Source organism: Elephantulus edwardii, unplaced genomic scaffold (genome assembly GCF_000299155.1).
Source record: "Elephantulus edwardii isolate Elephantulus edwardi_28Jun2011 unplaced genomic scaffold, EleEdw1.0 scaffold00096, whole genome shotgun sequence".
NCBI classification, from domain to species: domain Eukaryota; kingdom Metazoa; phylum Chordata; class Mammalia; order Macroscelidea; family Macroscelididae; genus Elephantulus; species Elephantulus edwardii.
In genome coordinates this window covers 9,983,556-10,010,477 of record NW_006399846.1, presented here as the reverse complement: position 1 = coordinate 10,010,477, position 26,922 = coordinate 9,983,556, and the positions used below count along the sequence as shown (strand labels likewise).

At 38.4% G+C, this 26,922-nt stretch overlaps 1 protein-coding gene across 6 annotated transcripts in view; it reads left to right on the top strand.

Annotated features, from left to right (window-relative positions):
• ERC1 (ELKS/RAB6-interacting/CAST family member 1) overlaps positions 1-26,922 on the top strand; it is a 536,554-nt gene that overhangs the window by 94,577 nt on the left and 415,055 nt on the right. For all 6 annotated transcript variants that reach the window (XM_006891318.1, XM_006891319.1, XM_006891317.1 and 3 more), the window contains exon 3: positions 18,624-18,698. In XM_006891318.1, the coding sequence (XP_006891380.1) occupies positions 18,624-18,698 (75 nt within the window). The remainder of the gene's footprint in view (positions 1-18,623; positions 18,699-26,922) is intronic.

Sequence of the window (26,922 nt, the reverse complement as noted above, 5' to 3'; positions counted from 1 at the left end):
CTTTTCCAAAGACCCTCCTGACAGCATGCTCAGAGTATGTGAGATGAAGTCTTTCTGTGTTTGTCTGCAAGGAGCACCTTGGTTGAACTTTCTGTAAGACATATCTTCAGCTTGGCTATAGGATATTGTTAGGGATATTGTAATCACTTCACACAGCATGCAACATGAAGCTGTATTGGCATCATGATGAACTTTGTTAAATTTTTACTGCTTTTGTTCTGAATATTTCAGTCTATCCCAATGTATTATTGGTTTTTGAAGTCAACAAATGTCAAATAGGTAAGAGTTGTGGAAAGCCACGGTGTTAGACTTACATGTTGTTGCTTTGTACCATCGAGTTGGAACCAACTCATAATTGACCTGGTGGTAGATTTTCTAGGCCGTGAATTATACAGGAAGAGATTGTTTATCATTAAACATACAGATAACTTGAAAATGTGGTTAAAAAATGTAAACTTAAGACTGATTTTCAAATAATGAGAAGCTCTATAAATATCAAGTACCTTTTCTATATGTAATATACAAAGAAATACTGACCTTTTTAACATAATAACACACACTTCTACTTTGCATTAGCTGTTACAGCATCAGCTAGTAGGAAGCACATAAGTAATTAAATCATGAGGGAATGATTGTATCAGAAAACATGTTTGGATTGCCTATTCTTTCTGTTCTACTTGCCTTCGAGATTTTGCTCAAATTTAATTCTTATTTTTATTTTTAAAATGTAAAATTTAATTAATTATTAGTTAATTATTTTCACCCCTTGTTGTGTACCGTCAAATCAGATCCGACTGGCACAAGAGGAAATTTTCCTCTTTCTCCAGCGGAGCATCTGGTGAATTTGAACTGTGCACCTTTAGGATTACAGCACAGCTTCTTGCCTCTCGGCCATCAAAGCTCCCTTTCAAATTTAATTCTTCTGTGACACTTAGCTTGTGTAACTGTAATATATACTGATAAAACTAGTCATATTATTGTGTATTGTGATATATGCTTCTTCATTCACCTGTTTTTTTGCATCAGGGATCTATATTATCTTCATATTGCCATTGTCTTCACACACACAGCCAGTTATTAGTAAATATTGGGTGAATCAGTTGAAAAGAAGGTAATTTAAACTTAAATTAAATCTGATTTTCACTTGCCAGAACTAATAACTAGTTAGATAATGTCACATAATGATGAGCCCATTAAGGGTAAAACCAAGAAATCTAGAAAAGAAATCCTAATAAACGGAAGGATATGTCTTATTCTTAGTTTTTTTTGTTATTTGGGTTTTCTCTTCTGAGGAACCAAAACTTCCTTTCTCAAGACCTGCGTGGTTGCCTAGAGATTAAAGGCCTTGTTCTTTTGTATTTAAATTTACCTTACTCTATAAACTGTGCATATTGGCTCCCTCTTGTGGTACTGAAAGTGTCGGCAATGAGCCTCACACATTGTCTGAGAGAGGCTATAAAAACATTTGACACACAAAATGAATGTGTTTTAACAGGAGTATGATGCATATGTGCTGTTTCAGGCAAGGTGTTTTGACTTCTTTGTTAAGAGTTCTCCAGCCCTCTATTTGTTTCCTCCATTTTTAACCATCCTTTGAACCTTGGCAATTAAAATCCACAAATCATTCCATGGGAGGAAGATGGGTCATTTCCTCCCATAAAGATTTACAGCCCCAGAAATCTGATAGAGAGGTACTGTGAGTTGGAATTAATTCAGTTTGTGTGTGTGTGTATTAATTTTTTCCTCACATTTAAGTAAGAGAGATGGAGACTTAAAATGTACATGATATCGAAAGTGTGTTAGGAAAGACAAATGTAACTGTGGGTTGACCACACCAATATCTGAAAGTTTTATTATTTATTGACATTGTAGCCCACCTTTTAGAAAATGGATAGTCATCATTTCAAAGACTGGTTTTCACTACGAAATTTGGTTATTATGTGGAGCAACTGGTGGATTTGAATCTCCTGCCTTTGAGTTGACATTTCAGCATTTTACCCACTTGGCCACCAGAGCTCTCTGACATTTGGTTAATTCCCCCCCCCCCATTTGTTCTTTGTGAATTTGGTTAATTCTTAATACCCTATGACAGTTTTTTTAAAATCTGACAAAAAAAAAAGAAAAAGGGAAATAATATAAAAAAAGTCTGACAAGACATCAAAGTAGCAGACCTAAAATGTATGCTTTTGCCTGCATATTCAGAACATGACTATTTATTTGCCATTGCTTGAGTTAATATTATTGGTATTCTTCATGATAATTTTAATTATTATAAAGGATGTGTCCAGAAATATTTAGGAAATCAACATTGAAGCTAAAACTGTTGTTACCAATGAGTCAGCTTCAACTCATAGAGACCCCAGTATAGTGACCCCATGTAGAACAGAATGAAATGCTGTCCCATCTATCTTGGCACCATCTTCACCGTCACTGTCCATTGTGTCATTCTATTTCCTTGTCTGTCTTCCTTCGTTTTGCTGACCCTCCACTTTTCCAAGCATGATTTCCTTCTTCAAGGACTATCTTCTTGTTTGCTCTGAGAGGATAGCTCTTCTGAAGTCATACTTTGAATGCCTTTAGCCCTCAAGGCCTCATTTTCTGGCACTGCATGAGACAATGTTTCACTGTTATTTGTACAGTTCAAGGACCTTTCATTTCAGAATTGCAATCCAGTCCTGCTCTGTGGTCTTTTTTTAGCTGAAACTGCTGAAAGTGGCTGATCCTTCTGTAGCACACAAACCACAGCTGACTGAGAATCTGACTGAAGAGTGGTGGCTCTAGAAAAAATTGTGAAAACAGTTCATAATGATACATGATAAAAATTAGTGTTTTAATAAGTAAAAAGAGAACTTTTGAAATAAGTAGAAGATAAAGATTCTAAACCTATCCTAAAATCAATGACATATTTGATTAAATATTCTAACATTGAAGTGACATTTATATTCTGTAATAGTTTTCATTTTGGTTATGAACTTGATTCTGTAGATGACAGGTAAATCATGACTGCTTTCCTCTGAAAAAAGCAAAATATTTTACTTACGCATTGTGTTTTCTGAATGTTTTTAATTATATTCTATTGTATGAGTGTACATTACAGTGTATCTACATTGCTAGAATTCCTTTTTTCCTGAAGTGCCTTTTCTTTTTATTGTAAGTAGAGTGAGGACATCTAGTGGATAGGTCCTGAACTACAACCAGAACTTAGTCTTAAGGGTTGGATATATTGAAATTTTAACAAACATGATAGGTGATTATATTATAAACCAAAGTTTGAAAACCAAATTTTCATTCTAGGTCTTGTAACAAATGATATCCAAGAGATCATGGAATCTCTGATTCTATAACCTATATGGCTGTATGCCAGTCATTGTTTGTAGAGTACATAAATGAACACACTGCTGTAGATTTTTAAATATAGGTATATACTCAAGTGATAACCTGCTTGCATAAAGTGAAGAATGCTTTAAGCACTTACATCAAGAGACACCATCATGATCGATGAATAAAAGATTGAAGTTTTTACATTTCGGTCATTTCGTTTTACTTGGTTCCACAGGAGAAAAGTGGGCAGTCTCCTCCCATGCAATTTACTGCCTCTGAAAACCCACTAGAGGGTCAGCTGTGAGTTGATTCAAACAACCACCACCTTTTTAGTGAGTCACTTTTACTTATTTACATTTTGATAAAAATTGTAAATGCCACAACTAGAGATGATAAAAGTTCAAATGCCACTTCATTTTGGCTGAGTTAAGAAAAAAAGTATATTGAGGATTGTTTTCATTTATCATCTCTAAGGTCAAATGACCCAAAACCCAAGGTAAACACAAGCTGAGGACATCAGTAGCACAGCGCACCAGTTATTCAGAGCAGGGTTTCATAGATGCTAAAGAGAACAAAAACGAAAAGTGAATGCCACAGTGGAAGCGAAATGACAGGGCATGAATTGAAATTAATATGAGGCAGAGGGCATGAGAATATGCATGCTGGAAGTAAAGACATGCAGGGTATGAGGGCAACCCAAGCACAGTTGTTTAAGCTTTTGAGAACCCTGTCACTTCAGCATCTTCAGTGACATCTAGCTCCTAAATCTCCTTCTGTAAAATTAAAACCTCTTACCTTGGAGAGTCTCTTGGTAGTCTGTTATCTCTTTCTATTAAACAAGATGTGAGGGTGGACTGTTGAGTCTACTGCTTGCTGTATTCACTCCTAAAGAAACCACTCTCAGAGTACAGCAGCGATTCAGATTGGGGAGTAGATAAAGTTTGGTAGCTTAATTGTGATTCAAGTCATTGAAGAATTTATAAGAACAAAGAATAGAAAGAAATGGTTTTTGATTTGGGATATTTCAAAAGGTCTGTTTTATATGAGTCAAAGTTTTAAATCACATTGGTATTTGCACAAAATCACTCATAGGCATTAATTACCATTAATTGATACAATTAACTTAAATCTCAGCAAACCGTTATTGTATACAGCTATTCCCTTTATCCAACTTCTCTATTATATTTTCCCCTCCTTTTCTGTCTCCACCCCTGTTTAATCCACAGTGTATGTTCTGTTTCAGATTGTTAATTGCAGTACACATAATGTCTGATTATCTTAATTTCAGATTGGTGTTTCCTTCACCTATTCCAGTACAAGAGTTATCTTACCATTCTGCTGTCTTTACTACCTGCCTCCCCCATAACCTTCCTGTTTTTCTAACACTGGTCTTACACAGTATTTGACCTTTTGTGACTGAGTTATTTCACTCAGCATGATGCCTTCCAAACTCAACCATGTTGTGTAGTCTTTCATGAGTTTATTGTTTTTCAGTACTACATAATACTCCACTGTGTGAATGTATCACAATTTCTCTAGCCATTCATTTGCTAATGGACACGTGGACTGCTTCCAACTCTTTGCTCTTGTGAATAATGCTACAGTAAATGTGGGTATGCAAATGCTACAGTAATGATGGGTATGCAAATGGGTATGTAAACCTGAGTATACAAATACCTGTTGGAAAAAGCAAAACAAAACCACGAATATCTGTTGGTGTTGCAGCTTTGATTTCTTTAGGGTATATGTCCAGTAATAGGATAGCTGGATCAAATGATATTTCTACTTGAAAAAAATGTTTTTAATTGCAGCATGTTAAAAGATAAATGATTTACCTAAAAATAGTAATTTTTACTAGTATTTGTTTCATAAATTTTCTAATTTTTTTCATTTATTTACTCACAGTCCAGCATTTATAACAAAAACATCTGGCACTGAAGTGATGAACCATTAAAAGCAAAGTTTGTGGAAGTAAATATTTTTGTTGTGGGAGATAATTAGAACTTTACAATGATTGTTGAAACAATTAAGTTCACCAAGTCTTTTTCTTTGTTGTAGGATATGTGGACTATTATGTTTGACGACAGTGTAATATCCAGTAAAAATATGAGGACCTTGAAGCCACTAAAAATTATACAGTCCAGTTCTCTTTGCACTGAGATAGCATACTACTTTTGTGCTTAATTGCTATAAATATATTTGCATTTAAAAAGAAGCTTTCATAGATAGCTAAGACAGACGTACACAGACACAGACACAGACACACACACACACACACACCCTCCCCTAATTTGTAACTTACATATCCCATTCAAATCTGTAAATAAGCAGATGGGGTATTGTCCATATTATTAGTATTTAGGACCTTTGCCTGCCTCCATCTGGTCCCATCAACCCCCTTTTCTTTATTTCTGTCTTCTTTTTATTGTGACTACATTAAATTCAGAACTTGTGTTTTAAGTTTGACTCTGTGAAGGGATTACAAAAGCCACTTGGAACTTGGAACTGCTACCCTTGACCCAAGCTAAAAGCTAAAATTGGGAACTGGGGCAGGAGATGGGGAGAAGTTATTTTGGACATAAGACAGTAACAAATATCTCCTTTCTCACAATTGTATAAATAGAATTGACTTTTAAAAAGAAGGTATTTGCTGGAAAAGAGAGATCATGAAATTTTATTTCTAACATGTAATTTCTTCATTAGTAAATAAATGAGAGAAAAATGAGCAAGTAAATAAATCAGCCACAACTTACAGTATAATAAGAACCTGATAATCCTTGCTCTGTGCCGTTTTTTTTTAAAGGAAATTTACAGTCCAAAAGGAGGGAAAGTGAGCAAGTAGGATATTATGCCACTTACAAACATTTAAATAGTATGTGCATGTCTGTTTCCAGCGTCTGCTCTCCTTATTAAAGGTACATGAGTCAGGTTTGATGTGCTCAGCGGGAAAGGGGAGTCTATCAGCTCACTGACTGCAAGATGTGTTCATAATGAGCTTTAATGTGCAGGTCTTTGGATGCAAACCTATTTGAAGTGTTAGGTTTCAAAATGTCTTTATAGGAAAGCTTTTTGCCTGTGAATGGTTTAAAATGGATCTCAATTCCTTCTTGTATTCAGAGGATTGTCTTCTTTATATTTTGTTTCCATGCTTACTAGCGTTTAAAATGAAATTGTCATAGTTGCATTGTAGAGCAAAATGTTTTGTTTTGTTTTTTTTTTTTAATTTTTTTTAGAGCAAAATGTTTTTAAAATGACCCAATTTGGATCTAGGGTATGGAGAGGAGAGGATACAGGAGAAAAGGGGGTTGGGGCGGGGAGAAGGTGAGCTGTCTAAAAGGAATGCAGTTTTAATATTTTCAAGTGGATACAGAAATATCAAAACATTAAAAAAGTTTTAAAGTATAGTTTTGCCATTTTATTAATCAAAGATTATTGGCATAGAATCAGAACTGGCTCATAACCGACGGGCAAGTTGGGTTTTGGAGGCTGTAGATCACTGGGAGAAGATTGCCTGTTTTTCACCCGTGGATTTCCCCTACTGGACTGGAACTGTCAGAGAGGGGCTGCATTTTGGTTAGCAGCTCAGTTCCCTATAGACTGTACTCCCTGTTTTATTGTTTTTGTTGTGTGCCATTGAGTTGGAACTGACTCATAGCTGACCCTCCAGCAAAGATAATTTCCTCTTGGTAACAGTCCATTTTATTTTTGCATTCACATTTTCATTCATTATTGAACAGCTTTTCTGTGTACTCTGACTCCAACTGATCACCTTATTCACGGTGTGAAAGATAGAAATGGACAATCTAAATCCTGTGAGGAGGATACTGAATTTGTTAATACATGGAAGAGATTATTATTAATGTTTTAGGTGTTGAAATCGAAGAACAGAGATGTCAAGGTATTTAAAAGTCATTTGATAAACTATGAAACAGGTGTAGAAAAGAATACTAAAAAGCTTAAAAAAATGCAGAGTGGAGTATACTTGGGATGGGGATGGGGGCGTACAGGGGATTGTATACCAATGAAGGAGTTTTTCTTTTGCTTTTCAAGGAGATGAGAGAACTGGGGGTGGGGGTGGGATGGGCGGGGAGAGAAGTACAACAATGAATGAATGGAAATCCAAAATCTTTGTAAATGTTCATTGAAATGAATTAAAAAACTGCAGCTCAATGTCAAGAAAACAAAAATTCTTGCCATTGGACTAATACGCAACATTACGATGGAAGGAGAAAGAATTGAGACTTCAACGGCTTCATCGTACTTGAATCCATAGTCAGCACACATGGGACCAGTGTACAAGAGATCAGGAAACGAATTCTTCCAGGCAAGTCTGTAATCAGGAACCTCTCCAAATTATTGAGGAATGGTGATGTCAGTCTGAGGTCCAAGGTGCTCCTGATTCAGGCCATGGTCATTTCAGTCACTTGCCTGGATGTCATTTTGGGGACTAAAGTGTATCCGACTCGAGCCTTGGAATTCTCTGTTGCTTCACATATGTGAAAGACATAATGAATGAGGCAAACAAAGTAAGATTTGATGCCTTTGAATTGTGGTGTTGCTGAAAAAATGTGAAATATTCCCTTGACTATCAAAAAAGCAAACAGAACTGCCTGGGAAGAGCAATACATCAAAATGCTGCCTAGAAATAGCACTTCTCTTTAATATGCTTTATAACAGTGTTTGAGTCAAGCATATTTATTAATTCTATAGCCTGTACATTTCTTCATATATCTTTGTAAAATGGCAAATACCATTATAAAAATTCTCTGCATATGTTATTAATAGTGCAATAAACATTAAAATTGTGCAACATAAATGACTGGAACAGCACATCAGCAGAGAATTGCTAGAAGTCCAGGCTGGGTTTAGAAGGGGTCGTGGTTACTAGGGATATTATGGCTAATGTTAGATGGATCTTGGCTGAAAGCAGGGAGTACCAGAGGAATGTCTCTCTGTGCTTCATTGATTATGCAGAGGTGTTTGACTGTGTAGATCACAACAAACTGTGGCTAACTCTGAGAAGAATGGGAATGCCAGAACACTTGATCGTGCTAATGTGAAACCTATACTTGGACCAAGAGGAAGTCGTCACAACAGAGCAAGAAATACTGCATGGTTCAAAATTGGGAAGGGCATACGCCAGGGATGTGTCCTGTCTCCATACCTTTTCAACCTGTATGCAGAACAGATCATCCAGGAGGCTGGGCTCTATGAGGAGAAATGCGGCATCAAGATTGGTGGAAGATCTATCAACCATCTGCATTATGCAGATGACACAACCCTGCTTGCTGAAACTGGGGAGGACCTGAAGCGCTTGCTGCAGAGGGTCAAGGACTGCAGCCTCTAATATGGATTGAGGCTCAATGTCAAGAAGACAAAGATTCTCACCACTGGACCACTTGGCAATACCATGATGGATGGTGAAGAGATTGAGATTGTTCACAGCTTTAGTCTTCTTGGTTCCACAATCAACACTCTTGGCACCAGCAGCTAGGAAATTAAAAGACATACTGTGATGGGAAAGTCTGCTGTTAGGGACCTCTCTAAAGCACTGAAGAGCAACGGTGTCACTCTGGAGACTAAGGTGCGTCTGATACAGGCCATGGTCTTTGCTATCACTTGTTATGCATTGGAGAGTTGGACAATGACTAGGGAGGATAGAAGGAGAATTGAGGCCTTTGAGTTTTGGTTTTGGAGAAGAGTATTGAGGGTACCATGGACTTCTAGGAAAACAAACAGATTCATCCTAGAGAGGGTTAAACCAGGCTGCTCCTTGGAGGCAAGGATTCTGAGGCTTCGTCTGATGTACTTTGATCATGTTGTAAGGAGAGACTGGTCCTTGGAGAGGGACATCGTGCTTGGTAGGGTGGAGGGACAGCGCAGGAGGGGAAGACCCTCTATGAGGTGGATTGATTCAGTGACTGGGGTAATTGGGATGGGTGTGTTGGAGACAGTGAGATTGACACAGGACAGAGCAGAGTTTAGGGCTGTTGTACATAGGGTTACTATAAGCGACTCAGTGGCACATAACAACAACAACATATCTCAGTAAAAGAAAAAGAAATAGGGATGGTGAGGCTTTGTTGCAAATGCCGTGGGCATGTTATTAGAAGGGGCCCACCCCTGAAGAATAGACATTCTGCTTAGTAAAGCAGTAGGAAGTCAGCATAAAAGAGGGAGACTTTCAACTAGATGGATGGACACAATGACTACAACAGTGATTGTGAGGGTGAAGCAGGACTCAGCAATATTTCTTTCTGTAGTCCATTGGGTTGTTTTGAATCAGAGTCAATTCAAGGGAATTGAACAGTTGCATTGTGTTTTGTATATCCCTAAATAGCACCCTGCCAACCCAAAGGGTACCCAGTTTGAATCCTCCAGCCGGAAGAAAGATGGGTAGCCTTCTCCCCTGTGATTTATATATCCTCTGAAAACCTGCTGGTTGGGTCAGCTGTGAGTCAGTTCCATCTCAGTAGTGCACAACAACTACAACAAATGCTATAGATTTTTCTGATTTTGTTTTCTTAAAAATGTCCTTTCAGTCTGGTAATCAGATTTCCCCCTTTCTTCCTTGTGCAGTATTGTTTGTCCCAAATTCCTTGTTAACTGGAGTGATACTTCTGTCATCTTTGTGACTTCTGAGTTTGTTTCAGTTTTGTGATTTCTTGCTGGTTGTAGGTAATATCTTCAAATTCTTTGCTCACTGTCTAGTAATTTTTTTAAATTATATAATTTCTTTTGCTTCTGCTTGATTCATAATGTTACTAGATGATAATGATGATGATGACATGGTTCATAGGAAGTTGCTTTGATAACCCAAACGTGGTGACTCTCTGACAGTAGAAACCCCCCTCTAGTTCACAGGAGAGAGATGGACGCTATCTTCCCATGTGATTTACAGCCTCCAAAACCCTGCTGGCAGGTCATCTAGGAGTTGGTTCTGACTCAGCAGCAGTGAGTTTGAATTTTTTGAAACGACAGTGATGATTGTCTTTGAATCAACTATAAGCCAGTACTACTGCTCCTTGGGGTTTTTGAGAAGAAGATTGTTAGGCCTATTTTCTGAGAAGCCTCTTGATTGATCCAAATTGCCAGCCTTCCCCCTAATAGTCAAGTAGTAAACCTTTTGTGCCAACTTTAACTATGTCTAGTCCTACAGGGAAGGTTGCTCTGCACCAACCTGTATAGCCTATAAAAGTAATTTTTAAAAGAATCAAGTAAATCTGCAAATAAATTAACTTATGTAAGATCAGTCCAACAGTATATTAAGGAAGAAAACAAAATCCAGAGACTCAGCAACTTCACATCCATAACCTCATTGCTTAGACTGAGAACCAACTCATAGTTGACCGTCCAGCAGGTTTCTAGAGGCTATAAAATGCTCAGGAGGACATTGCCCATCTTTCTCCCTCAGAGCAGCTGGTGGATTTGAACCACCTGCATTTCATTTGGTAAAACAACTTCTTACCTATTAGGCCGTCAGAGCTGCCTGAAAAATTACTGAAAACTTGTATAAGAAAGCAGGAAAATAATGACTTGTTACCTGGAATAGAATGATTCTACTTTTAAAGTTTGAACTTTCTGGTTTCCACTGCACACATCTGATATTATTTCTATTCTGTTTGGATCTTGAATCTTTTCCTAAAATAAATAGAGCTCAGGTAATTGTTTAACTGACAACTCCTGTAGTTACTCTTACCCTAGGCCTGTGGTGTCTTGCCCTGCAAGCGTACAGCTTAGCATTTGGCCAGAGATTTAAGGGAACTCCTGTCATATTAGACACTGCTGGCTTCTGGCAGATTCCTTTGCAGTGTTGTTTTGCTCTGCAGAGTTCTGCTTTAGGAGGACTGCTTGCTGTGTGCTGAGTTTTCCTACCTGCATCATATACTGGAAAATGTCTCCAGAACTCATAGTCCTTTGCTGCTATTAGTCCAGTATCTGAAAACACGTTACGAGTTTTGTCTAATTTTGTAATAGTTTATGCCAAGAGACTGGTATCTATTATTTTTATAAAGGTCAAGTCTTGCTGGTCTTGTAGAGAGTGAGAAATATTATGGAAAACTCATTGATGGATTTAAAGATTGTTGTTGTTATGTACCATTGAGTTGCCTTCGACCCGTAGTAACCCTATGTACAGCACCTCTGAACCCTGCCCTGTCCTGAACCAGTCTCACTAATTTTGACACACCAACTCCCATTTCCCCTGTCACTGTACCAATCCATCTCATCTGGAGTCTTCCTCTCCTGTGCTGTCCTTCCACCCTTGCAAAGATGATGTCCTTCTTCAAAGACTGGCCCCTCGTGATCATATGCCCAAAGTATGTGAGACGGAGTGTTAAGATCTTAGCTTCCAGTGAAAAACTTGGTTTCACCTTCTCCATGACAGACCTGCTTGCTTTCATGGTGGTCCATGCTATGTTCAAGACTCTTCTCCAGCACCACAACTTGAAGACATTGATCCTTCTTCTATCATCCTTAGTCATTGTCTAGCTTTCTGATGTATAGCAAGTAACTGCAAGGATCATGGCCTTGACCATGTGCACCTTAGTCTCTAGACTGACATTGTTGCTTTTCAGCTCTCTGGAGAGATCACTGACAGCAGATTTTCCCAGTGCAATTTCTCTTTTGATTCCTGTCTGTGAGTGTTAAGAGTGTTGATTGTGAAGCCGAGAAAGCTGTAACTGTTAACAACCTCAGTCTGTTCTCCATCTATCAAGGTCCTGCGATTGGCCCAGTGATGAGAATCTTTTAAAGATTAGTACCTTGATATTGATGGCGTTTTGTCAAGATTAACCTGGTAGTCATTGAAAACAAAGGGAGAGAAAGAAGACCATCTAAGGGCTGTTAAAGAATTTGAGGATTAAACTAGGCAGGAAATGGAGTAAAATGGATTAATTAAAGAGAAATTTTGGAGGTAGAACAATTAAGACTTGCTGTTGCATTGCTTATGAGAAAATAAGATCTAAGAAGTGTGAGAGGAACTGCCACAGTTAAGGACTTGATCCATTAAATAATTATGGCCATTTAGAAGGTAATGACGGTGAGGAGAAAAAGCTGGATTGAGGATAACTTTGTTTTGGTTGAAATGAGTTACCTGTTAGATACATAAAGAGAAATGTCAAATTGATATTTGGGTATACGTGTATAAGCATTCCTAGTTTTCTTAAGCTTCTCTTTATTGCACTTTGCCACTGCACTTTGCAAATACAGTTTTCTAAAAATTCAAGGTTTGTGGAAACCATGTGTTAGCATGTGATGGTGTCAATTTTCTAACACTGTGTGTTCATTTTGTGCCTCTGTCACATTTTGGTAATCCTCACAGTATTTTAAAGTATTAAATGTTTTTGCATATTTAATGAATTACAGTATAATGTAAACATAATTCTTTTATGCACTAGGAAGGGGAAAATTTCCTGTGATTCACTCTATTGGGATTTTAGTTTTATTGCTGTGGTCTGCAACTAAAACTGCAGTATCTCTCAGGCTGTTACTGAAATCAGAGCAGAGATCAAGCTTAGAAATTCATCAGCATCTCGGTTGTCTTTTAGGCTATCTTGGAATCTAGATGAGAATAGTAATAGTATCAGCAGCTATCTAACTCTAGGTGGTGTATCTCCTGGAGATAAGAATCAAGATCAGCTCAAGGATGATTCCTGTGAGGCAAAGGTCAGACATGCTATTTGTTGATCTTTACCCATTTATGATCAAAGCCATGCTTCTCGTGGTACTCATCATCTCTCTGCTGGCTTTGATAATTTGTTGCCATGATCACACAGCTCACAGACCATAGTTACAGTTAAGTGGCTTATTAAGGAACAGAGTACAACGCAGGATCAGGATCAGTCAACTGTAACTCAGTAGTCAAGGTGGAGGAGCATGAAGGTCAGGTCTCCCTCAGTTCACTGAGGACAGGCTTTTCTTGGCCCTGCTGTGTGTCATCATTAGTTTGCTGCTGAGCCTTTTCTGAGTCTCCTGCTGTCTTCAGTATTATCAGCCCTTGACCAGTGTTACAGGTCTCTTAGGACATTCCTTGCCTCCTCTCTGTCTCTGCATCTTCCTGTTTGATTAACCTCTGTGGGTTGTTGTTATTTTTTGTTTTGGTGTGTGTGTGTGTGTGTGTGTATATATATATATATATATATGTATATATATGCATATGTATATATACACATATGTTGTTATATGACATTGAGTCACTTGTGACTCATAGCAACCCTATATACAACAGCTCTGAACCCTTTTCTATCTTGAGCCAATTTCATTGTCTCCAACATATCTACCTCTGTTACCCTAGTCACAGAGTCAGTCCTGTTCATCCAAGGTCGTCCTTTCTTGTGCTGGCCCTCCTCCATTCCAAGCATGATGTCCTTCTCCAAGGACTGGTCTCTCCTGGCAGCATGCCCAAAGTATGTGAGATGAAGCTTCAAAATCCTTGCCTCCAAGGAACAGCCTGGCTTCACCCTCTTCAAGACAGACCTGTTTGTTTGCTTAGCAGTCCATGGTATGTTTAATACTCTTCTCCAGCACCACAGCTCAAAGGCATTCATTCTTCTTCTGTCATCCTTTGTTACTGTCCAGATGTCTGATGCATAGCAAGTAATTGCAAAGACCATGGCGTGTGTGTGTGTGTGTGTGTGTGTGTGTATGTATCCTTGTGTATACACGCACACACACACACCCCTTTTTGAAATTTTCATGGTGTGACCCTCTCCCCAGTGGGAGATGACATACAAATCAACCAGTCCCCTCTCAGTAGCCCAGAGACTCTTCAGCCACAACTCCCTTAATTTTTCGTTTGTGGAGTCTATTGACCAGTCCTTGTAGTTGAGGCCAGATTCTCAACTTGTTGCCATCAAGTGGGCCCCTACTCATCACTGACCTTCCAGTGGGTTTCCAAGTCTATAAATGACATGGGAGAAGATTGACTGTGTTTCTCCCACAAAGCCCGAGGTGGATTCAAACTGCCAATAAAGGAACTGATAAGGAAAGGATTACAGCCTTTGAGTCAGCAGCACAACTCCATGAACTGCATTTCTAGATCTTCCTATGGCCAGATTAAAAATACCAAAAGTAATTCATTTACACTTTATCCAAGAAGATTTGTTCTCAATCTGGACAAAGATTATCCGCTCTCTGTGTTAGCAAACTAGGTCTTCTCTCAGGTGTGAGGGGGAAAGTTTCTCAAGCTTTTTTGTCTGAAGATCCAAGACAAAGCAAAAGCTCATAACAAGTGACTCATTTTTCACAGCTGTGTAGTAGATTAGAGAGAGTAGATGAAAAGGGGCAAAGGAATTAGGATTGATCACTTGATCACCATCTCTTCTAGAGTTCTAGTTTACTAGGAAGAGCTTGCAAAGGAAAACAGAGAAGAAACACCTGGAGAAGTCGAATGAGGGAGAGAAAAAACCCCAACCATTAGGATACTATGTGGTAATAGTCAAGAGACATTGTGTATTTATAATAGAGTGGGAGCATTGCTTCCAGTAAGATGAGAGCAGCAGAACAATCATATTTGTTAAGCTGGATTTTTTTTGCTCATCTTGATCTGTTATTTATTGGAAGAATAGAGAGAACCAAGGTTTTGTGGCTTCCATAAATAAAGGATATATATTGTCTGAAATATCATTAACCCTTAAACAGCACGTAGTGTCACCAAGCTCCTCTGCAGTTGAAAACTTCAGGGAGAGCTGGAGAAACTCGCCTCAAGGGCTCCAGAGGCCAACAATCATACCTCAGATGAAATAATGCACATCTCTAAAACAGAGGGCATTTTACAAAATAACTGTTACACTGTTGTCACAATTAATAAGCCCAGTCATATTGAAGTAACTTTTATGCCAAGACTTGCAGGAACCTGTAGAAGTAAACCTGTAGATAAAAGAAAAGTTCAGATAGAGGAAATAGCTGGTGCAACGGTTCTAGGAACTGGAGCATACCTATCATGTTTGAGGAACAGCAGTGAGGCAAGTGTTTGTGAAACATGGTATTCTAGGGAAGTGTGCTGAGGGGTTAAGATTTGTAGCCTAGTGAAAGAACTTCAGTTCTTACTCTGAATCAAGTGAGGAGCCAGAGACAGATTTTGAGCAGAGGAGTGACAAGATAAAATCTATTTGGAAGAGTTGCTTTGAATTCTCTGTTGAGAATAGGTCATATGAAGAGCAAGATAAGGTGCTAGAAGGCTGATGTTGTGATAAAAGTTGACTCTTTGATTTGTGGTTTTATGTCAGGTAGTGTTAGAGGAGATGGCAAGAGGTGGTTGCATTATGGATGTACTTTGAAGGTAGAGTTAAGAGAATTTCCTAACAGATTGGCCTGGCTTGAGAGAATAAGGAAGGCCCTACAAAGACACATAAATTTTTGGCTTGGAAACTGGAAATAGTACAACTGAGGTTCAATTAGGAATTCAACCTTGGACATGTAGAATTTTAGATATTTGCTAAATATACAAGTGGAATATGCAGTTGGGTATTGAAGGCTGGAGTTTGGAAGAAAAGAACCACAAAGGATGGTGCATATGAATAGTGAGGATGGGGAATGGTAGGTAGGTGTTCATAAATTACTTGTCAATTGTAATTTAACAAACTGTGGCTGACTCTGAGAAGAATGGGAATCCTGGAACATTTGATCGTGCTAATGCGAAACCTATACTTGAACCAAAAGGTGATCGTCAGAACAGAGCAGGGAAACACTGCATGGTTCAAAATTGGGAAAGGTGTACGCCAGGGATGTGTCCTGTCACCATGCCTTTTCAACCTGTATGCAGAACAGATCATCCGGGAGGTCGGGCTCTATGAGGAGAAATGCGGCATCAAGATTCGTGGAAGATCTATCAACAATCTGCATTATGCAGATGGCACAACCCTGCTTGCTGAAACTGAGGAGGACGTGATGCACTTGCTGCAGAGGGTCAAGGACTGCAGCCTTCAGTATGGATTGAGGCTCAATGTCAAGAAGACAAAGATTCTCACCACTGGACCAATTAGCAGCATCAGGATGGATAGTGAAGAGATTGAGATTGTTCACAACCTTAGTTTTCTTGGCTCCACGATCAACACTCTTGGCACCAGCAGCCAGGAAATTAAAAAAATGTATTGTGATTTGTATTGTGATGGGAAAGTCTGCTGTTAGGGACCTCTCCAGGGTACTGAATAGCAGTGGTGTCACTCTAGAGACTAAGGTGCATCTGATATAAGCTATGGTCTTTGCAATCACTTGTTAAGCATTGGAGAGTTGGACAATGACTAGGAAGGATAGAAGGAGAATTGGTGCCTTTGAGCTGTGGTGCTGGAGAAGAGTATTGAATATACCATGGACTGCCAACAAAACAAACAGGTTTATCCTGGAGAGGGTTAAACCAGGCTGCTCCTTGGAGGCAAGGATTCTGGGGCTTCGTCTGACATACTTTGGACATGTTGTAAGGAGGGACAGGTCCTTGGAGAGGGACATCATGCTTGGGAGGGTGGAGGGAATGCGTAGAAGGGGATGACCCTCTATAAGGTGGATTGATTCAGTGACTGGGGTAAGCAGGATGGGTGTATTGGAGGCAGTGTGATTGGCACAGGATAGAGCAGGGTTTAGGGCTGTTGTGCATAGGGTCGCTATGAGTCGCAGGCGACTCAACGGTACATAACAACAATTGTAATTGAAAACTTTTTTCAGTTCATTGAGAGTACTCTTTGAGAAAGAGATAGCTCAATGAATTTTGCAATAATTTTTCTGTTCTCCTTAAACTATTCTTCCTGGTTAGGCAAAAATGAAAATTTCTGGAAAACTATCATTAAAGCATTGCACTCAGTAGATCCCCTTTTTTATGGTTAAGCATTGTTCAGGAGCTCTGGTACCATAGTCCATAGGGAATTATGTTGGAGTTTCAAATCCACCATTTTGCAAGAAAGATGTACAGTTTCCCCCTGTATTGTTTATAGCTTCAGAGATACAATGGGAAGAGGCTGACTATCTGTGAGTTAGTTCCAAAGGCAAGCTGCGTGAGGGGAGAGAGTAGGGGAAGCATTGCTCAAATGGAAAGTATTAATCTGTGTGTTCTCTGGAGTCAATAGAGGCTGACCCAGAGCACTTTGGACGGCACTTACTCTCCCTCTCATTGCCTCAAGTCATAGTTGATCCTCCACAATAGTAGAGATATTATAAATAATAATAGTAGAGATTGCCTATCTTTCTCTGAGAAGCCAGTGGTGGATTTGAACTGCAAGAGAGGTGTGGGCTTTGGGTTAGGAACACAGCTTCCTATACTCTATCTTTGACAATGATATCTTTGAGCTCCCTTTGACAATGCTGACTGATTAACTCAGAGACTTTCAGAAATCTATCAAGAAAACAAACAGTCCAGGATGATCTGGTAACTTCTGTGCCATCCTTGAGGACCTTAACTGGGATGTTGCTACCTATAACTTGCTCCTTCTTGCCCAGTCAGAACTCATTAAAATTTGGGTTAAAAATACAACTGTTGCTTCTGACATTTTCAAAGCATGGAATACTTAGAAAACTTACCTTTTCTTCCTACCTTAAATCCCAGTGGAGAGACATTTTTAGCATAGGTAACCAGGCAGTTGCCACTCTGGGGTGCATGCTGTGGAAACGGTGTTGTCATCACAGGTACTTTCAGTATATTTGTACAGCATAGACTGACTGTGTCTGCTTTTATTTTTCCTTTTAAACCAGGGACATTTCGAATCCCCCTTTTTGGGTCATTTGGAGTTGTGATTATATTCTTGGAGTAATGTGGAAGATTGACACACTAACCTGGGGACTGGAGATGGTTCCAACTATTGTCATAACTGGGGTCTGTATGACTAATTTCAAATAGCTGGTGTTGGATTGCTGAATGCACAGGCAGACAGCAAGTGATCAGAAGTCTGGCATCTTGTATGTAGTGCTCCTGAAACAGCAGATGGTTTTGAACTTATTTTCTCACAGTTCATGAGGCTAGAACTTTGAAGTCCTCGTGTTGTCTCGGGAAAGAAAGTCTTGTGTTTGTTGACCCTGGAGGAAGGTCCTTGTCTTTCCCTACTGTCTTATCTACTCCTGGGCTTGACATTTTTCTTGCATCTCTTCTTCTTGATTGCTTAATCACTTTGACATCAAAAAGAGATTGATTTAAGGCACACTGGACACTGTGTCTCATTAACATAACAAAGACACCCCAGACCCAGATGGAGTCATAACCACAGGCATAGAGGTTAAGATTTATTTTGGGAGAGAACATATTTCAGTCAATAACAGCAGTGTTAATCTTCTCTTGTACAACTCCCCACTTATCATTTGCTTTTGTTTCTCTTACCTAGGAGATGCATCGGAGATTTGAGAATGCCCCTGATTCTGCAAAAACAAAAGCTCTGCAAACTGTTATTGAAATGAAGGTAAGTTTGCGTTTTTTTTTTCAGCTTCTTCATTTGTTTTATTTTAGTTTTTAAAATAGTTTCCTCATTTATGAGACAAGAAACCACAGTCAATTAACTAATGGATCCTTTCAAATCAAGGATTATTTGTTTTTACAATTAATTTCTGAAGTACTTTTTTCATCCATATTCCAATGTAAGTTAGTATTTGGACTTTAAAATGCCTTAGATTCACATTAAATACTTGCCTTAGTGCCTATGGTTTTTTGTTATTTATTATTATTATTATTAATAATAATAATTTCAATGAACAATTACAGAGATTGTGGATTTCCATTTATTCATTGTTGCACTTTTCTCCCCGCCCACCCAACCCCCACCCCCAGTTCGCTCTTCTTTAAAAGCAAAAGAAAAACTCTTTCATTGGTATACAATCCCCCCGCACCCTCCCACCCTCAACCCAAATACACTCCACTCTCCAACCCTCATTCCAAACTCTTATGATAATCATAATGCCCTAAAATATATTACTTTTAAACTGTTCTCTCCCTCATCGGCTTCAATGCAATATACATAATTCATCCAGTTTTTGTCAGTAAGTTTGCATTTTTAAGTGATTAGTATTACTTGTTCTGTGTGAGCTTTAGAAAAATGGTGCATTTAAACTATGCAGTCTTCCTTTGCTCTGTTAGGCAACAGCTTCTTGGTCTAGGTCTAGGTTTCATATAGACACAGTTAGAGTTCTGGAATCGCCATTCTCTTCAATGTTAGCCATAGTTCTTTATGATCCACACAGTCAAATCCTTTTGCATAATCAGTAAAACACAAATAGACATTCTCTGGTATTCTCTGCTTTCAGCCAAGATCTGTCTGATACCAGCCATAGCTCTGGTCCCATGGTCTCTTCTACCCCATGCTTGAATATCTGGAAGTTCGTTGTCAGTATACTGTTCTAGCTGTTTTTGGATGATCTTCAGCAATATTTTGCTTGCAGTTGTTACTAATACTGTTGTTTGATAATTACCACATTCTGTTGGATTACCCTTCTTGAGAATGGGAACAAATGTGGATGTCTTCCAGTCAGTTGACCAGGTAACAGTCTTCTAAATTTCCTGGCACAGAATGGTGAGCTCATTCAGGGCTGCATCTGGTAGTTGAAATATGTCAGTTGGTATCCCATCAATTCCTGGACTCTTATTTTTTTTCTTGTGCCTTCAGTACAGCTGGAACTTCTTCCTTTATCACCGTTGGTTTTTTTTATCATAAGCAATTTCCTCATATATTTCAGTGTTGACCAATTCTTTTTGGTACAGTGACTCTGTATATTCATCTGTCTCTTCTTTTGATACTTCCATAATCATGGAATGATCCTGGGCGTAGTTCAATGGTGATTGATTTTCTAAAATACAATGTATGGGAATGATTGTCTGACATACAATGTGAATGAAGAAAAGTGTGAAACATAATATATATGAATTTTGTATACAAATTAATGTTAAAAAAAAGAAAAAGATTTTGCCCGTGGTGTCTATTGGTATTATAGCTTGAACTTGAATTTATTTTTCAGTTCTTTCAGCTTGAGAGATGCTAAGGGATTCTTCCCTTTTTAATTCTCCAACTCGAGCTCTTTGCAGATTCCATTATAATACTTTGTTTTGTTTTATCGAGTTGCCCTTTGACATTTTCTGTTCATCTCTTTTACTTTGACATTTCTTACCTTTGTTTTGGTTTCTTTTTGCTGTAGTGCAGTTTTCAGAATCTCTTCTGACTTCCATTTTAACCTTTTTCTCCTGTCTTTGAAATGATCGTTTGCTTTCTTCAAAGATAGTATCTTTGATACCATCTTACCTCTCATCTGATCTTTGATCCTTAATGTTCAGTGCCTCGAATATATTCTTTAGATGGTTTTAAAATTCACATGGAATAAACTCAAGGTCATGTTTTGGTTCTTGGCGGGCTTGTTGTAATTTTCTTCAACTTAAATTTGAACTTCCATATGAGTGATATGTCAGTTCTAAGTTGATCAGACTCAACTCTGTTGAAAATACACAAGTTGATGGTCTGTTCCACAGTCAACACCCGGGCTGGTTTTGACTTAGATTATTGTGCTTCACCAACTATTCTTTTCACAGATTTTAGTCGTTCTGATTCTTGTGCCGACCTTTGATTTAGGCCTATGGGTAGTCGCCATCTGTGTTCCTTAAAAAAAAGGAATTTGTGAGGAATACATCATTGAACGTACAAAATTAGTTCAATGGTGATAAATTTTATAGAACATAATGAATGGGATTGATTGTATAAAACAATGTGAATAAGGGCAAGTGTGAAACAAAATGTATACAAACTTTGTAAGCAAACCAATATAAAATAAAATTTTAAAAAAACAAAACAAAACTGGACTCAGAGAAGTGAAGTGGGCATGAGCTGTGGGAAAAACACCACCTACAGACTTTTTTGAGAAAAAGATACAGTAAAATTCCAATCTATAAAAAAACAAAGATGAATTTTGTGCTGTTTGGAAAGCACAGTTAGTGTTAAGCACAAGGCATATATTTCTGTGTGCTAGTGGTTAAGTAAAAGAAATGGATTAAATCTTAGAAAAAATTTAATTGTTCTGTCTTTAGCCTCATTTCTGTCACCAAATCTATGATTTCTGAGTGAAATTCTTTCTACTTTGTTTCTAATTTTTGTTTTCCAGTCACTAACTAATTTATGCATAGTAACTGCTTGCTTGGCCTGTCAATATCAGCCTGCCAAAGTTGGTAGAATTCCTCAATTTCCTCATGCTTGGCATTTGCTTTTGTTGCATATATTTAAATAACAGTTGTATTAACAGATCTTCCTTGTACACATATGGGTAATATCCTATCACTCACCGTTGTACTTCAAGATTAAAATGCAATTGCCTTTTTAATTATGAATATAACACCATTCTTCTTCAATTTTTCATTCCTAGCATAGTAAATCGTATGATTTTCAGATTCCAAGTGACCAATGCCAGTTCATCTCAGCTCACTAATGCATACAGTGTCTGTACATTCCATTTCATTGTTGCCAACTTCCAGTTTACCTACATCGATACTAGCCACATTCTGTGGATCAATTCTTAATGAATGTTTCCAATTTTTTCTCCTTTCCACTTTCCTTATCCTGTCTTACTTTTTCTTCCTCTTATTTCCCCCCCCTTCTCCTAGAACCCTCAACATTGGAGGAACAGAGAATGATTGTGCTAGGGTTAGAGTTTTACTGGTTTGATGCAGCAAAAGGATAATAACAGGGATGCAAATTAATTGAGAGTGACAGTGAGAGAATTCTGTGACTTGCAGTCTTGGAAATAGGTTCTGGGCCTTGCATATCCAAAAAGCAGGACCTCTCCGGCAGTTTGAATCTGCCAGCAGCTCCACAGGAGAAGAGTAGTGCATTTTCTCCCATGCAATTTACAGTCTCAGGAAACTTGTTGAAGAGTCAGCTATGAGTTGATTCTAACTCAACGACAAGAAGTGATGTGGACATGAGTGTCGGGGAATCAGGGAGATGACGTCAGGGGCCATGTTCAGTAGACACTGTCATGTGACATGCAGAGTGGGCATTTTAGTGAGTCCTACTTCTTACCCACTGCCCTCCAGGCAATTCTACTTCCTAGCGATTCCATAAGTCAAAGTAGAACTACTCCATACGGTTTCCAATGTGGTAACTCTGATGGAAACAGACTACCATGACTTTCTTCCTTGGTGCAGCAGATAGTATTGAACTGCCAACTTTTCAGTTAGCAACTTAGTGACTTTTTCATTGTGCCGTCAAATCATCTTTATTTGCAGGCTAGACCCAGACATTTTCCTTATATTTTAGTCATTCTGGAGAAATTACATTCTGATATTTTCGTAAAGACTTATTTTGTTGTTATTATGTACTGTTGAGTCAGAACCAACTTACAGGTTGACCCTTCAGCAGGTTTTCAGAGGCAAAAAATTGCATGGGAGGAGATGGTTCATCTTTCTCCCATGGAACCTCTGGTGGATTAGATTCTTGTTCCTTAGGGTTGGCAGTGCAATTCCTCATCACTAAGCCACCAGAGCCCTCCTGTTGTGTGACGTCAAGTCAGAACCGACCCATAACTGACCCGCAGAACAGCTGGTGGATTCGAACTGCATGCCTTGGAATTGCAGCTTCTTACCACTAGGCCATCAGAGCTTCACCAGAGCTATGTTGTTATGTGCCGCTAAGTTGCCTGTGACTTATAGCTACCCTACGGTATAAGTACAACAACTCTGAGCCCTGCTTTATCTTGGGCAAATTTTATTGTCTCTGACACACTTACCTTCATTACCTTTGTCACTGAGTCAGTCCATCTCATTAAGAGTCTTCCTCTCTTGCAGTATCCCTCCTCCCTTCCAAGTATAATATCCCTCTCCAAGGATTGGTCTCTCCTGGCAACATGCAAAAAAGTATGTGAGACGAAGCTTCAGAATCCTTGCCTCCAAGGAACCATTCTGCTTTCACCTTACCCTCTCTAGGATGGACCTGCTCTCTTAGCAATCCATGGTATATATTCTTCTCCAGCACCAAACTCAAAGGCATTATTCTTCTTCTGTCATCCTTAGTGATTGTCCAGAATTAAGGTCACATAGTGGAGTGCATTTGTGGCAGGAGGGGGCATGGTCGGGGTCTGGGGATTGTATACCAACAAAGAAGTTTATCTTTTGTTTTTCAAAGAGAGGAGTGAATGGGGGAGGGGGATAAAGAAAAAAGTGCAACAATGAATGAATGAAAATCCAAAATCTCTGCAAATGTTCATTAAAATTAATAAAACAAAATAAAAAAAATTGCAAAGACCAGGGCCTTGATCAGGTATACCTTAGTCTTCAGACTGACACCACTGCTCTTCAGAACTCTGGAAAGATCCCTGACAGCAGATTTTCCCAGTGCAATTTGCCCTTTGATTTTTCTGGCTGCTGGTGCCAAGAGTGTTGGTTGTGGAGCCAAGCTAGCTGAATCTGTTAACAGTTTCAGTCTCTTCTCCATCTTTCATAGTGCTATCAGTTGGTCCAGTGGTGAGAATCGTTATTTTCTTGATGTTGATCTTCAATTCATATTGAAGGCTGCAGTCCTTGATCCTCTACATCAAATGCCTCAGGTCTTCCTCAGTTTCAGCGAACAAGGTTGTGTCATCTGCATAACGCAGGCTGTTGATGAGTCTTCTTCCAATTCTGATGCTACATGCCTCCTTATAGAGCCTAGCCTCCCTGATGATCTGTTCCACTTATAGTTTGAAAAGGTATGGCGATAGGACACATCCTTGGCATGCACCTTTCCTAATTTTGAACCATATAGTGTTTCCTTGCTCTGTTCTGATGATTGCCTCCTGGTCCAAGAATAGATTTTGCATAAGCAGTATCAAGTGTTCAGAGTATTCCTGTTCTTTCTCAGAGTCAGCCACAGTTTGTTTTGATCCACACAGTCAAACAGATAGACATTCCTCTGGTACTCTCTGCTTTCACCGAAGATCTATCTAACATTGGCTATAATGTCCTTAGTGCAGCAACCTCTTCTAAACCCAGTCTGCTCATCTGACAGTTCTCTGTTGATGTGCTTTTACAGTCTATTTTAGATCATTTTCAGCAAGATCTTGCTTGCTTGATATTAATGATATTGTTCAATAATTTCCACACTCTGTCGGGTCACCTTTTTTTTTTTGGTATAGGAACAAATATACATCTCTTCCAGTCAGTTGACCAGGTGGTTGTCCTCTAGATTTCTTACCACAACTTGGTGAATGCACCCAGTGCAACACATGTTTAAGAATCCTAAAAATAATTTCTCAGTGTACTTGAAGTAGTTTATTCTTTATAATCTAGGAAATTATATGAGATCCTTGAATTTTAAATAATGAATCAAAATTCTGGTTTGGATTTATAGAATGTGGTAGTGTTGTTTCCCATAGAGCCAGAACTGACCCATAGCTGATTCCCCAGAAGGTTTTCAGAGGCAGTTAATCGCAGAGGAGGAGATTGCCCAGCCTTCTCCTGTGGAGCAGCTGGTGGAATCGGGCTGTGTGCCTTTGGGATTGTAGGACAGCTTCTTGACTCTAGGCCACCAGAGCTCCTACTAACACATTCTAGATATTATTTATTAATCGAGTACATTTAATTTTGAATAAAGTTTAAGTTTCATTTGAGTAATTTTGCAATGGAAAATTTTTGTTGTATATGTAAAGTAAATATTTAAATATTTGTTGTACATTTCCATTTCCCTTCTCATACCTGAAAATAGTTAATTGTACTTGTCTTTTATCTGAGTGCTCTAGGCATTAAGACAGCAAAAATAGTCAGTAAAAAATCCTTGAGAAAAATTGAAATAATGAAGTCATGGTCAAAATTTATTCACAAGGTAATGATTTCCCTAAAAGTCAAAATAAAATAAAGCTATAGGTACTATTTCTTAAGTCAATAAGCATACACATCTATAATCCTACAAATATAAGTTATGTGTAGGAGTTTTATGAAAGACTCAACAACCTCTTGCAATACGTAGATGAAATTGTGCTTGAGGAAAATGAAGAGGACTTGAAGCATTTATGAAGATCAAAGACTATAGCCTTTAGTATGGATTGCATATCAACATAAGAAAGCAGAAATACTCACATTTGGACCAATACATACAACATCATGATAAATGGATAAAAGATTGCCAATGATTTTATTTTATTTGGATCCCCCATCAACACTGTTGAAAGCAGCAATACAGAAACCAAGCTATGTATTTCTTTACCTTGGCCAGATCTTTCAAGCACTTCTTTTTTTTTTTCCTTTTTCTTTTATTCATTGCAAATACCTTTCTTTTTCCTTCTCTCTTTCTGTATCTTTTTAAAAAATTTTTATTTATTTTAATGAAAATTTACAGAGACTTAGGATTTTCATTCATTCATTGTTGCACACTTTCCTCCCTGCCCACTCCTCCGCCCAGTTCACTTTTCTCTTTGAAATGTAAAAAATTCTTTCATTGTTATACAATCACCCCTCTCCCAAGTCCACTCCACTATGTAGCTTTCATTCTGGACTCTTGTCATGACAATAATATCTAATCATATATTCCTCCTAAACAGTTCTCTCCCTTATCTGTTTCAGTGCAGTATACATTATTTATTCCCTATTAGTTTCCCCCCAACTTGGATGTCAGTCCTGCTTTACAACATTGACACTATGCAGTATTTGTCCTTTTGTGACTGAGATTTTTCACTCAGCGTAAGGTCCTCTAGGGTCACCCATTTTGTATGAATATACTACAGCATTTCTATCCATTCATTTGTTGGTGGGTACTTGAGTTGCTTCCAACTCTTTGCTATTGTGAACAAAGTCACAATAAACATGGGTGAGTATATATAAGGATATTCCCAGTAGTGGAATTGCTGGATCAAATGGTATTTCTATTTCCAACCTTTTGAGAAAGTGTCATGCTGCCTTTCATAGTGGTTGCACCATTTTACATTCCCACCAACAGTGTCTAAGGGTCCCAGTTTCTCCACAACCTCGCCAGCATATGTTGTTTTCTGTTTTGTTAAATTTTGCTGTTCTTTTTGGGGTGAGATGATATCTCATAGTTGTTTTGATTTTCATCTCTCTTAGAGCTAGGGATTTTGAACATTTTTTCATGTGTTTGCCATCTGAATGTCTTCTTTGGTGAAGTGTCTGTTCCTGTGCCCATTTTTCAACTGGGTTGTTTAACTGTCTTGTTATGGTGTTCAAGTATTTTATAAATTCTAGATATAAGTCCTTTATCAGACATGTCATTACCAAATATTTTTTCCCAGTCTGAGACTTCCCTTTTTGGAGAAGTTTTTGGATGTGCATAGGGATTTAATTCTTAGAAGGTACCATTCATCTACTTTATCCTCTCCTGATTGTAGGTTTTTCAGGATGCTTGGAAGACTGTTCATGTTGTGAATTAGGACTTCTAGAGTTCTTCCAAGCTTTTCCCTAATGAAGTTTATAGTTCTTGGTTTTAGTCCTCGGTCCTTGATCCACTTTGAGTTGCTTTTAATATATGGAGTGAGGTATGGGATCTTGCTTGAGTTTTCTACAGATAGTTTTCCAATTTTGCCAACACCATTTGTTAAAAAAGGCTGTTGTTCCCCATTCAACTGATTTCATCTCCTTGTCAAAAAATCAGTTGACCATAGGTAGATGGCCTGATTTCTGGATTCTCATTTCTATTCCATTGATCTGTGTGTCTGTCATTGTACCAGTAC